Below are 13762 nucleotides of genomic sequence, written 5' to 3' on the forward strand. Positions count from 1 at the left end.
CAATACTGCCATCTACTGGTCAGAAATGACTCAGCAGGGAAAAATAAGGTCTTCAACGCCTTTTTACAAAGTGTATGTGGGGGCTATTTTGGGGGAAACATTTTATTTTTATGGACATGACAATCAAGATAACTTAATTGGATGTTTACAAATCATCATATTGCAAAGTTCTAAAAGCATGGTGTTAAATGACTGAAATGAATCCACTACAATTAAAGCTTCATTCATCCAAATAAGTTCACGTGATCCAATAACCTTGTTTCACCATGCAAATAATCATTTTTGATTCACTAGTGCCCACAGTAAAGCAATGTAAAAGGTATTCACGAGAAGATGCCATCTTAAAATTTCCGATTCAGCGATTCACATTGAAATAATAAACACAAAACCCACTTTTACAGAGACAATTGAGTGTATGGTGAGTGCATATGATATGCCATACATCAGTGCCTTAAACATCATGGTTCAAAAATAGCATATATATATATATATAGTTTTTTTTCGGTTAAAAAGACAATCCAGATACAGAACTGGACGTTTTCACTAGCTTATACACAAGGACACTTATGGCCAAAAGTGGGGGAAAACATAGTGCTTTCTATTGAAACTCAAACTGCATTTTTCATTGCCGGAGAGAATTACAAATTGTACAAAACAAATCCAATTGCTTTTAACATAATAATGATCTCCGTTGTGCTTAAGTGTCTTCCAAAGGCCATTAACCACTAAACTTTCAAATGGATTTTAGTGACATTTGTTGGGGGAGATTATAATAGTAAGAACAATTAAAATATCCAATTCACTCTATTGACTTACAAGAATAACTGCCATCAACACTACGTTAAGAAATGATTTCCATTATCGCCGATTACATCCATTATATACAAATTTCTAAGGAACTGAATTCATGTTGGGAAAATAAAAATAATATGCACCTAGAAAGAAATAGTCTTGCCCAAGCTGTTTGCTAGCAACACATACAGTAGCTATAAGGGTAATTGAAAAATACACAATGTATTTACAGGATATGTACATATATAAAGGGAATGTTAAAGGAAAAAGATCATATTTGATGATTGTTTTCGGGTGTTGTTCGTCCCTGATTGTCAGTGGAACTATATGATGGCATAAAAGCTTGTTTTTGTTTTGTATTTTTAAACACAATAGCACCTTAAGCATCACTTTGCACCCCCTCAAAAATTCACATTGAAAAAAAAAATTTATCCATTTGATTTAAAAATGATTCAATATTTCAGCAAAATCAAACTCTTATTCTTAGCTAGCCTAATCATTTTGGTACATTTTTACACTGTCAACTTACTTAATTTGCACTTTTTAGTGTGCCTTGACCCAATGTTTGGCAACACCTCATTAACGGGGATTTTCCATCACATGGTTTCCCCAGAGATTAATCGTTATGAATTCATGATGAATCACGAAAACATTTTCTAAAATATTTTGGAGGCTGCGATAAAAAACACTACATTCTTTTTTTAGTGAAAGATGTGCAAATTGTGCCGATGACAAGCACAACGCTTTAAGAGGGAAAGACCAGGTGTTGATTAAGTGCGCCCCACAGAATCTTGCCTAATCCTTTAAAAAAACAAAATATTTGTATGATGTGTAGAATGAGGGGAAACACAATTAAAATCCAGGAAATAAGTGAAGTTGCTTCTTTAAAATAAAATCAATGCCAGAACAATTTTGCCCAATCAAATGTGACAATTAGTTTGCTATTGTTTGTGGCATCAGGAAATATCCTGCTTCTGTTGGTATGGTTTGTCATATCGATATTATACTCAACTGTGTCTTTCCCTTTAACTCACTTCATGATATTTACTTTTAAGGAATACGGGCAACCACGTCAACATCTAGTTTTTGTGGGAATAGTATGGGACTACTGTATTGGTTTCAGTTTGATTGGATATTGAAATTGGAAATGGCCAAAAGGTACAGATGAGAGCATATTTTCCTATGAAATTCACTGTCGGTGGAAAATTCCAACAAAATCCCAGATTAGTCGTGTAACTATTGGATCCTGTTTTTTTTTCCCCCATTCAGGGCACACACGGTAGAGCGGCAACACAAAGAATTATTTACGATATAAAATAAATGGTTTCATCTCAGGAGGCAACTAGTGAGCGTTTGTACACGTGGATAAGACAAAAGAAAGTGTGATTTTGTGTGATTATCAAAAATCGACTTGGGGAGGTAGCTAACAGCTAAAAGGACTTTTTTTTTAAACATGTGCAAGCAAAAGTGACAAAAAAATAAATATGTATACCAATATGGCATTTTTTTTTTACTCATTAAGCTTTGATTGCCTAATTTCTCGCTGCAAATTCTAAATTTTCAACCAGGGAGTGCCAAATTGTCCATATTCATCACGCTTGACTACAAGGAGACAATGTTGAGGGAAAAAAAAATGATTGCATTTTGAAGGAGATACTAAAGAAATGAAATGAGACGTGCTTTGGCAAAACGGGCGAAATGGGATAAAGTGCTGCAGAAATGATTAACGTAGGAATTACACGAGCCGGCTCTTCAACCGAAGGTTTCGCTGGATGAAACATCGGGGGAGGAGTTCAGTTGGGACCTGGTCTCCGTTACTCTGACGAAAGAAAACTCTGAGAAGTCTGTGCCGTGGACTCGGAGACTTGCTTGTCCGTTGGCACCTGTAAACTGTGAAGACGAACCGCATCTGGAAGTCTGGAAATGAGACTTGAAGTTTGGCTCAAAGGTGTTCATTTGAAAAGTCTGCAGTATCCCTTGAGCCGAATCCGTCTTTTTGGACGGAGACACCTGTTCCAGGAAGTCCTCGTCAGAGGGGGACACGGTCGAAGGCGGGGTGGTTTCATCCCCGGAGAAGGAAAAGGAGTGCTGAGAGTCCCCGACCAGTAATCCAAAGTGAGGCTTCTCCATGGTGGACCTCAATGGGGAGCTCATCCCTGATTTGAACCGACTGGGGGAAGGAAAGTGCTTCTCGGTGGAGAACAGGGGCTGACCGGCTAAGGTGGGGTTTTCGGTGACCAAGCTGAGGCTTTGGCTGGTCAGGTAGCTGTCGTTCTGACTGGTCCTCTCCAACGCCTGCTGGAGAAATTTGGAATATTCTTGCAAGAGACTGGCCTTCTCGGTCGGCGGTTGAGGCGGCGCACCGGCAGCTCCGAGGCTCTCGGCCGGGCTGCCTTCCGAGACGTCGGAGGAATTGATGGATATGCTGGAGGTGACTTCCGTATCGGCTACGCTGAAGGAGATTTCCGATTGACCGTTGGCTTTGTTGGAGTAGTGGTCCAGCAGAGTCTGAAGGACCTCATCCGGCAGGACGTTCCTCTCATGCGGCGCCTTCATCTCCGCCGTCAGAGGCTGAGGTTCCAGAATGGTGGCGGGCACCGTTTCGTCAATGACCGCCGACACCACCGTTTGAGAAACGGCGGGCTGGGAAGAGACGGCGCTGGCGTTCGGCCCGTAATCGCGACTGTTGTTGGCCGCCTGAAGGTAGCGTTTCTTCTTGAGGAACTGCACGGCGTCGTCGTAGTTTGTGCTGCTGGCCACGGGCTTCGCGGTGGTTTCCGCCGAGTCCGAGTTGCTAACTTCCTCTAAAATGCTCTGCTTGTCCACAATTTCAAAGGTGTAATGTGTTACTTTGTTGTCCTCGAATGAGGAGAGGGTGGCCAGGCAGTGAGCTTGTTCGCCCGACTGTTTAAGGCTCCTCTTCGACACCTTTTTGAGGACCAGTTTAGGCGTCACCACGTCCTCGGGTGCCAGGTCTTCCACTTGGTGTTGGTTGGTGGGCTCTTCTGGAAGCGCCATAGAGTATTCCCCAATCACGTACTCGTGTTTGACTTTGGAGGACGCGGCAAAAAGAGGCAGATCTCCACTTTTAGTCAGTCTGTCTTCCCCTTTCGTTTCATTTTCTTTGACAGCAGAAGTGAGCTCCTCTGCTTGGCCGGCGTTTGAAGAACCACAAGTGTCAGACTTCTCCGCGCACTTCTGTCGCTTCTTCTTGGGTAATGCGCACTCTTTGGTGAGAAAAGGGCTTAAGGTGTCCGCTTCGTGCAATGCTCCGCTTTTATTGGCAGCCTTGTTGCTCTTTCTCTCCCGGTTTTCATGGCACATTCTTCTGTGCTTTAAAACGCGATCCGTTCTGGAGAAGTACTGAACATGATAAAAGAACAATTAGTATTCGGTCGCTATCAAAAAAGGAAAGGATGATTCAAGTTCTGCAATCGGAACGCTATGGAAATAATGGCAGTTCTTTTTTTTTTCTTGTTAAGGCTCGCTGTGTTTACGGACAGCCTTCATTATTTTTATCTTTATTGTACAGCTTTTTATGCTGTTTGTTTGTCTATTTTTATCCCAAAAACTGTAAATGTTATATTAACAGATGCTTATTATCAGTGTTGTTTCTTATTAATTTAATATTGTAATACCCCAGTGCAACATATATATTTTCTTCCATTTCGCTACGCATTTTTTGGCTAGTGCGATTTTTAATCCAGAGCGACGTATAGTCCGAAAAATATGGTAACTGTTCAGTTATTTTTTTTTTCTCCATATCATACGTATATGTTACAAAAACAGCAACAAAAGTAACCTGGTGACAGTAGTCACATTGGTAGGGCTTCTCTCCACTGTGTGTCCGCTTGTGTCTCTCCATGTGATACTTCTGAATGAACTTCATACCACACTCATCGCAGCGGAAAGGCTTCTCACCTAAGCAACAAAAGTAGCACAAAAAACCATCATGTGGTGCGTAGGTCAAACTGGAAAAAATGACAGAGAAAAGTCTTTGGATAAGAACACTCACCAGTGTGAATTTTCTCATGTCTCTGTAGAAGGTATTTCTGAATGAAGCGCATGTCACATTGGCTGCACTGAAATGGTTTCTCACCTAAAAATTGGCAAAGACGACATTCCGTATAACGATATATATTTTTAATTAATGATCTCGACAATGGACAGATATTGTAATTAATTAAATGTTGAACTTTCATTGTCCGAATCATTATATCACAACCACTCCTTAGTAAATATTATTTGATTTCTGTAGCTTTCTAAGAAACCAGATAGAGTAAATTTATGTTTACCGTATTTTCTCGCATTTTAGCCACCTCCGCATATAAGCCATACCCTTAAAATTGCCTTAAAATCGTTGAATTTCCCAATTTTCACCTCCATATTCATGGATTTAATAGGGATAACTAAGGCAAACGTATTCTCCATACGTATTGGCGACCCAGCTCAGTCACGCGAACTAATGTTTTTCCATTATTTCGTGCTTAATATCGATTGTCATCATACGCCTTTTCTTCGCACTACCCTTCATTGGACAGGCTTGCTTTGGATCCATTGTTTCCCTTGATTCTGCACTGACTAACGCAAAAAAAAACAGAAAAAAATGCAACGCTCCGCCCAGTGCTCGTAGAGATCTTTGCACGAGGAAGATACGGCGAGAGAGAAAGGTTTTTTTAATGACCGTATTGGACGCATTGTCTTGCGTTATGGCGTTTTGTCTTTGTCACGTTGCAGTTTCATCCATGTCAAGTCTAATTTGTGCGCATATAAGCCGTACCCTCGATTCAAGTCGTCATTTGTTTTAGCGACAAATACGGCGTGTATGCGAGAAAATACGGAAATTGAAATTGGACAATTGCCAACATGCTTGCAAAATGAGAAACTGCCAGCACTACTTGTTATGAATGTTCTGTTTCTGTTTGACACTATTTTGAGAAATTGTCATACCTGTGTGAATGAAAACATGCCTCTGTAGATGGTAGTTGGTTCTGAACGCTGCATTGCAGTGAATACAAACATGGACTTTGGGGCTTTGTATGCCAAATGTACCATCCTCATTAATGCTTAGAATCTAGAAGCACAAATGCACAAGAAAAAAAATCATAAGTATACTTTGCAATTTTGAAGAAACCATATATATGACTACGGTAGTGTGTGTATTTGGCAAACAGGTGGTTGTTTTTTTACCTTTGCTGGTGAGCGTTGTTTCCTTTTCTTCTTTTTGGGACAAACTATTAGGTCCTTGGCTATTTTTTTGTCCTTCTTTATCTGGGGTGGCTGCTCAGTAAATTTTAATTCTTGTTTAATATTCAGCTGTGACAGAAGGAGCAGAGACAAAAGGGACATTTAGCAAAGTCCATGACCCAAAATTGGCATGCACAGAGAGAATTAAACAAAGTGAGCAAGTACCGGTACTTGGGAACAAAGCACCTGGAGTGGCACAGGGTTCATTTAAGTTTCTCCAGGAACTTTAGTTTACACTACAAATATTTTTGGTTAACTTGTGCGCATCCCACTTACATTTCCCTGACTTTTGCATGGAGTCACATGGGGATGAATGCGACTATTTTTGTAAGGCGAGAATTAGTTCAAAGGACTGGACTGCAGCTGAAGTAAAATAATTCAGATCTTAATTGGATGCCTGTTTTACCTGCATTTAATTTGGTTGTCATTTTCCGATCATAGATCTTAATTATAACTATATTGTCCTCACAATGTGAAACGTGTATATATAGTATTGGGAATGTGATCATTTATTGACACGATCACAGTTAGTTAGTTACATTCTACGGATGTATCCAAATCGATTTCACAACTTGAACTTGAAGTTGCTAGTACATTTCGAATTAGTCAGTGGAGAGAGCCAGGCGGCCGTAATTTATGTTGAACTTGTTAGTCAGGACGCTGCTTCTAACATGGACACACTTTTTACTTTTACCCTGCTATTGTTTACAATGAGAAGTTGTTTTAATAACACCTTTACCACAACAATTATAACATTTGCTCTAAACTTCTGCCAAGTATTGCACAATATATTTCCCAAAAATGTTAACCAGTATGAACTCACAGGCAGGCAGGGCAACTTATGGGTCAACTTCAGTGGGAAATGCACCCCCACTTCACCTGCTCCCTCCTCGTCACCTCCCGCACTGTTCTTTGACATTTCCTGCATCATCAGTTGCTCGGGAGGTACGAGGTCGTGAGTCACCAGCGAGCTCACAGTCAAATTCTCATCTTCGTCCTCGTCGTCGTCATCTTCTGCTAACAGCGGGTGGTCGGCCAGCGATCGTTCCCCGAGCGTCATCACCAGGCCGACTCGCCCTCTGCTGTCAATCCCTCCGCTGCTGCACTTAAACAGCATGCCCTCCAACTTGTCCTCAGCGTTCATCTTACATAGAGTACCAACGGCTTCTGTGAGAATAACAGGTGTGATGTAACAGTGTGTTGCATGAAATCTGATATTTACACCGCAGATTACTGTTATCATGCATCCATCTGTTTTCTACACCATTTGTTCTCAATGGGATCATGAAATAACTTGAGCCTGGCTGAGAGGCAGGAACCAACCAATTACAGGGATATACACGTTCATTACTAAGGATTATGAATTTTCAACCAACTTTATATGCATCCATTGGGAATGAGTTCAAGTGGACAAACGAAATAATCTCAATCACTTGAAAACATGCTCATTCCAAAATGAAAGGTTGCTTAGATTCAAACCTCACGAAATATTTGCTTAACAGTAATCATCAACATAATAATACTATTACTACATAGTAATACTAATACTAGTAGTAAAATGATTCCCACAGGAGAGTCGTATAGATCCTCAAACTTTAACTGTCAATAAATGTAGTTACTTCACACATACCAAATAAAATAACAAAATGTATATTAATATTCATCAAAATTTAATAAAAGACAACACCACGGCTTAAATATTGAGAATGCGGCACAGGCGAGAAATTACAGGTTTTTACCAAATCTGGCAACATGTGCTGGGGTTGACACTTTTTAATTTAAACAATGTTTTGACATTTTTAGAACAAAATACAACGATTGCTAACTTGCGAGCCACCGATCTTAACATGGTTGCGTTTTTACAAGTTAACTAATGCCACTCTTCATAGACTTATGACAATCGTCCAGAAGATTGACCCAGGTAAAGAGTTAGAATAATGAAGACGGCCACTTGTTTACATGTGTTCACAGTCTCGTAGTTAAATGGAATAGGCTTAACTGGCTGGCTAGTTAGCTAAGCTTGTCATCGCCATAACATACAAATTTAGAACATCACTGCGGAAACATGGAACGAGCTAACAAAATGAAAGCACTTTTAGATTTAAATATGAGAACAAACTTGTCTATTGGGAAACATTTTCTTAAAATTACATTAATGTTGAACTAAGACGCAATTATATTTAAGTATGGACTCCAAACGAATGTTTCAGCAAAGCAGGTAATAGTTGGTATTTATTTTGAAGGGCCTGTCCGGGAAATGCTTACTGATGTTAACGCTAGTAGCCAGGCCTGCTTAAGGGGAGTTTGCTAAATGCTAGCAAGTTGCAACTGTTTAAATGAAAACGGTGCTTGAATCCACTGCCTCCGATTCCTTTCACGTGCATCGATTAAACGCTAAAAAATGCGTATTTTTAAATGTACAATAAACAATTTCCCCTACTATTGTCGAGAAAACATGTCAAGAGGTGCGCTTCACTCGAGAGCTAGTAGCACATTACGTTTCTTTGCACACTTACCTCAATAGGCCCAATTTACAGTATTCGGTTAGTCAACTCAATAACTAGCTAGCTTGCAAACACCCACATAATAAACAAAATCTCAACGGAAGAAAAATAATATTCAGACTCACATCTTACCAACGACGCGTCCTTTACGCCAGTTTAGCTGTCATGATTGCCATGCAAGACTAGATCGTACTCTGTGTACGGAATAATCAAATAGTACTAGTCTCACGTTTGACGGACACCTGAAAATGTGGATTTGTCGCCCGCTTGTGGAAAGTATGTGTACTGTGCTGAAGAACCACAACGTTTTATAAATTACCATTTCTCAAACATTGGCATTGAGTTCATAAAATTTAAACCATAAGCGTACTTGAGATCTAAATTGTATACAATATTAACACACTCATTTGACTAGGATGGAAAGTAGTACTTGTCAAACTTGCACTATAGCACCCCCTCTGTAAAAAGGATCACTGGAATGACAAACAATAAAATGCAGAATTGGAGGAAACCCAAGTGCTCAACAACAAGCACGAGTGTGCTCCAGCATACCAACAGGCTGAAATCTGCACGTGCCTGCTCTCGATAAGCTAACTTGAAACTACAGGCACAATCATTTTGCAATTACTTTATAATTAATCTGCACCGATATAAGAAAAAAACTCTGAAAATGGACACCTGAGAGGAGGAAATTTACATTTTTAACATCAAATTTTATGAAGGCAACTGAATCACTTCTCTTAATGCTGTCCAGTTTTACACTTTTCATACAGACAAAATGTTTCCATCTAAAATAAATATCTGAAATTAAATTACCCTGGTGTTGGAGTTCATTCGTTATGTAAATTGTTTTGTCACTTGCCCTATTAAAGGTTAAATATAAATGTATTGCACTTGAACAATAAAAGATACAGCCCTGAATAAAAAAAAAAGTTCAAACACGCAGTATACCGACAAACATATATTTACCTGAATGTTTGTATTGAATATTAATTGCATTTATTTTAATTAATTTATTTTTTTGCTGTATACTATTCAGGCATTCCAAAACGTACCACTAGAGAGACCCCACGTACCACCAGTGTTACCAGTACCACGGTAAGAGAATCTGAAAACAATATTCCCACAACACGTTCCGTACAAGAACGTAGATTGAAAAACAAACAGAATTAAGGCTGGATTAAAACCAACCAGTCATCCATTTAACAATATGTCAAATGAAAATTGCACTGCGTCACTTATGAGCTTCTCTAATCATCTTATTTAAACAACATATTTGAAACCCCCACAAGTTCTGAGCCGTGCAGTTTAGCAAAAAACGCCCGTGCGATGATTAACATTATGATGTGTACTAATATCTTTCCCCAGATGCTGATGTATTGCTATGTGAACATGGCGCACACGCGCGCCACAAGGAATCCTAATCAACCTGTTTGCAGCCTCTTGCAGCACGCTGAAGCGCCACACGCACTTCTCCATTGCCCATCAGGCCAAGAAAACTTCTATCTTAGATATAATCCCCCCGCTCCCCCCATCTTCTTGTCATTGTGAGCTGTCACCGCACTCATCTCATCTCTGCCCGCCGACGTGAGAGTGAAAGTGAGGACAGACATCCCCCCCCATCCACTCCCCACCACCGCAAACCCCCCTTGTGCCGCCTTCTGAGAGGGGAAGCCCCATCCACGCTGAGTGGATCTCCTGCATCGTGCGCGTGTGTACCCCGGGGCTCCGTCCTCCTCAACAGTTGCCGTGCGGCGGGGAGGAAGAGGAGAGCGGGAGAGACAGCAGACGAGGACGGAAGGGACGCGGTGAGCCACGCAGCGAGCCACGCAGCTCCTGCCCCGGCTTCTGCTCCTGTCATGCAGTCGCTCATCTCTCCGGTGACCAAGGCCATCCTAGTCGCCCTCTTCATCTTCGCCATACTCCTCATCCTCTACGTGATCCTTTGGTACATTTGCAGGGACGTGGACTGCGACCACGGCATCTGAGGATTCCTTCACTTCAAAGATAAAATAGCTGGAGAGGATATCACAAATGGAGGAGCCCGGGGTCACCCTGTGAGTCTGCTCTTTTTTTCTTTCTTTCCCCTCCTCTGTCTTTTTTGCATTTCATGTTTTTCTTCCCTAAGTTACATGTCAAGATGTGCGCGCCCCGTGCGTAAACCACCTGGTTGCCCGAGCCCTTTGCCCCCAACCTTTAAATTGCCCCGTTTCCAATTGAAGCGCAACACCCTCCATCTGATAAATGTTTAGGCAGTTTCACATCCCCATCACTGTTGACTAATAAATAAAATACAACGCAGAAAAGAAAAGGAACACAAATGTGTCACTAGGATGAACGTAAAGCGGGCTCAGTTCATATCATGACCGTCTGTGACATTGCGGTAAAGATGCATGCGAGTCTCTTAGGTCAGGATCCACCAATGTTTACCTTGGTTTGGCATTACACCCCACCGGCTCCCCCTCTTTGGCTGCAGTATTAGTAGTTCATGCTCAGTTCATATTGAGGTTTCCATCCACCTTTGGCTTTTTACATCCCCTTTAGATAATCTCAATTTGACTCCTCTTTTGAATATATACATTATGACTTCAACGACATCTCTACATATTACACAAAGGCTTTTTTTTATTAAATGCATTGCATTCCCTTTTAACGCGAGGAAGGCTTGTTTCTATCCAATCAGCTTCCAACATCTAATCCTACTTAACAAAGATGCTCTCTCCCACACCCAAATTATTGCCCACGCTTAATAGAGGACGACTCAATAATGCAGGCACATTGGGCCCAATTGCCAGCATACACGCTGTCACATGACCCATAAAGCTGGAAATGGGGGAAATTTGGACTGGAATTCTCTCATCTCATCACATTAGGATACTAGTTTGCACATTTGCATCAATCTCAAAGTGGATAGTGTGAAGGGCACGTCAAGGGCACGCTGCTCCTACGAAGTAGGGGGCTTCACATGCTGTACAGATTGCGTGTTCATTTCCACATCTATTTTTCACCCTAAAAACAGACATTCCGAGGAACACGGCAACGTGATAAAACCTACCTACCGTTTTGACACCTGTCTGTGTGTCTACTCATCACTATTCCCCCTTAAAACACCCTGGAGGCAATAAATAGCAGAGAATCCCAAGAATAAAGTCAGAGGTGTATAAATGAAACCTTGGCAAGCAACTGTGATATTATAAAATCCATAAATATACCTGCGTGCAAGCACTGTTTCCTTAAATTGTTTAGTGCCTTGGGAGTGGCAGGTGACCTATTTGACAAGACAACAAAATCATTGCTGTCAATATGAGAAGAGTTATAACCAACCGGTGGTTCCTTTCAACTCTCGATCTCTTTTTATTTCTTTTTCAAACATGCACACACAGAGACACATTTAGAATGTGGATTTCAAATGATAGCGTAGACGCCGCCAGGCTCAGGGTGTTTAACAGCATAAAGACATCAAGGACAAGGAGGTCTGTCTGTTTTTAATACTGACCCAGTTTGTCTTTGTTGCCCACCTTGTCTATGGAAAAACACTGTGTGTTTCATTGTGTGAAGCAGTTTTAACACTGACATGCTGCAAAATGACAGGTGAAAAAGAGGAAAGCAGGAAACCTGGGGGACAGGTGTGTGTGTGTGTTAGGGGGCGGGGTGTTGAATAGCTACCCACACAAATGAGTGAATTTGAATTGCGCATATGGAAATTTGCATTGTTTGGGGAAGTTGCCTAAATTTTTACCTAGCCAAAAAGTTGCCAAGTCTACCCTGATACACCTTGACAATTGAAATTGAGGTGATAAAATATGTAAGATCAAAGTTTAATTTTTGAAGCTGAAGAAGTTTGCTATTCTAGCGGCTTGTGATTATTATACACTGAAAATGTGCAAGTCTTTAGAATGTACCAACTGATTGAATACTTCCAGTTCAATCTTATGAAGACCTTAACAAATGTATATGACTGTATAATCATTGTGTCTGATCCAGGGGTGGAAATTAAGGGTGTGCTGGGGTTGGGGGACATGAGAGTGGAAAAGAAACAGGACGATAGCATGTGTAGAGCAATAATTTTGTTAAAGTTTGCTATATAAATATGCCACGCTCATTAGCGGCGTCATTTGTTATTTCATTTTGTTTTTATCTATGTATAATTTTTTAATGTTTCCCTCCATTCAAACAGAGGTCTAAAAATATCGAGATTGGTATACTTAAATACTTTGAGCACCGTTTATCACACCACACGTCATTTATTGTCTTTTTTTTATACCTATAAATAAGATTAATGTTTCAAATTAAATTATAAAGCATTTTCACCTGAGTCTTTAGACCCACTTCCGAGGAGACGAATTGATAGCAGTTAATCCACATTGATGGCTTTGTCGGCAATGGGGTGCTGAAAAACAGCAGTATACTACAGTAATCTAATCATACAATGTTGTCGCACTAAATCAATTACTTTAGGCAGTGCAATAGCCTCACTGTACTGAATGACTTAAATAGTCACCACATCAACCATCAAGAAAACCCATGAGCAGAACCAACATCCAGTTTTCAACACACATTCATGCATTGAATGAGGTTGAGTTGCGTGAGTGCATGTGTATTTGCGCATTTCACTGTTTTTGATTTGATGATTGAGTTGAAACTTACTTTTTGTCTTCACACTCCTCAAGGGTTTGGGAAAGAATTTGAAAATCATTTATTAAAGAGCATATAGTTTATGTATATGTACTGTAATCATATATTAGGCCTATCACTCCCAAATATTTTTAATTCATTATTTTATCAATCCTTTCATTGATTAATTGGATTAAAAATGATTTATATAAAAATATATTTCCTCCTTTACTGATTATTCACCAAGTTTTTTTGGGGGGGGAGTTATTATTTAATCATGCAACGCAAGGCAAATAATGACATTTTAAGGAATATCATGTTCTAAAGCGAAAAAACTCAATTTTTCTGCATTTTTTTTAGGATTGTAAAGACAGTTTCCAAACCAAAAAGTACGTTATTCTTTTAAGACAGGAGACATGAAATTGCGTCATCTTTGAAATGCAAAACCCACTAAATGCCTTGATAAAGTTTCACTTTTTGTGATAACAAACATAGTTAACAAAGAAAATGCCCAACTTTCATCAAACAGCAGTTAGCGTGCGATACCTTGTCTTTTTACATTCTTACTTAACGGCGTCGCACCAAAAAATGACCAATCTGCCTCT

General features: G+C 40.2%; 2 protein-coding genes across 5 annotated transcripts in view; one reads left to right on the plus strand and one right to left on the minus strand.

Moving 5' to 3' along the window:
• Window positions 1-84: 84 nt before the first annotated feature.
• On the minus strand, window positions 85-8829 carry znf148 (zinc finger protein 148). 2 transcript variants are annotated; one of them, XM_077617941.1, is made up of 7 exons: window positions 8669-8829; window positions 6863-7206; window positions 5983-6108; window positions 5743-5866; window positions 4808-4891; window positions 4595-4713; window positions 85-4155 (listed from the first exon to the last, which is right to left on the minus strand). In XM_077617941.1, exons 2-7 carry the CDS (start codon window positions 7181-7183, stop codon window positions 2545-2547), a joined length of 2385 nt encoding a protein of 794 aa, XP_077474067.1. In that variant the 5' UTR covers window positions 7184-7206; window positions 8669-8829; the 3' UTR covers window positions 85-2544. The 2 variants fall into 2 exon arrangements, with proteins under 2 accessions (XP_077474067.1, XP_077474068.1); XM_077617942.1 differs by having other exon boundaries at window positions 8676-8817.
• The window catches only part of LOC144087466 (polyprenol dehydrogenase-like), a 20545-nt gene continuing 14647 nt past the window's right edge, over window positions 7865-13762 (plus strand). Inside the window, exons 1-3 of one of the 3 annotated variants that reach the window (XM_077617946.1) lie at window positions 7865-7960; window positions 9583-9641; window positions 9912-10600. The gene's annotated coding sequence lies outside the window, so the exon portion shown is untranslated. Of the gene's footprint in view, window positions 7961-9582; window positions 9642-9911; window positions 10601-13762 lie in introns of those variants that run through there. The other 2 variants (XM_077617944.1, XM_077617943.1) reach the window with 2 other exon arrangements.

This window comes from Stigmatopora argus, chromosome 13 (genome assembly GCF_051989625.1).
Source record: "Stigmatopora argus isolate UIUO_Sarg chromosome 13, RoL_Sarg_1.0, whole genome shotgun sequence".
In the NCBI taxonomy this organism is placed as follows: domain Eukaryota; kingdom Metazoa; phylum Chordata; class Actinopteri; order Syngnathiformes; family Syngnathidae; genus Stigmatopora; species Stigmatopora argus.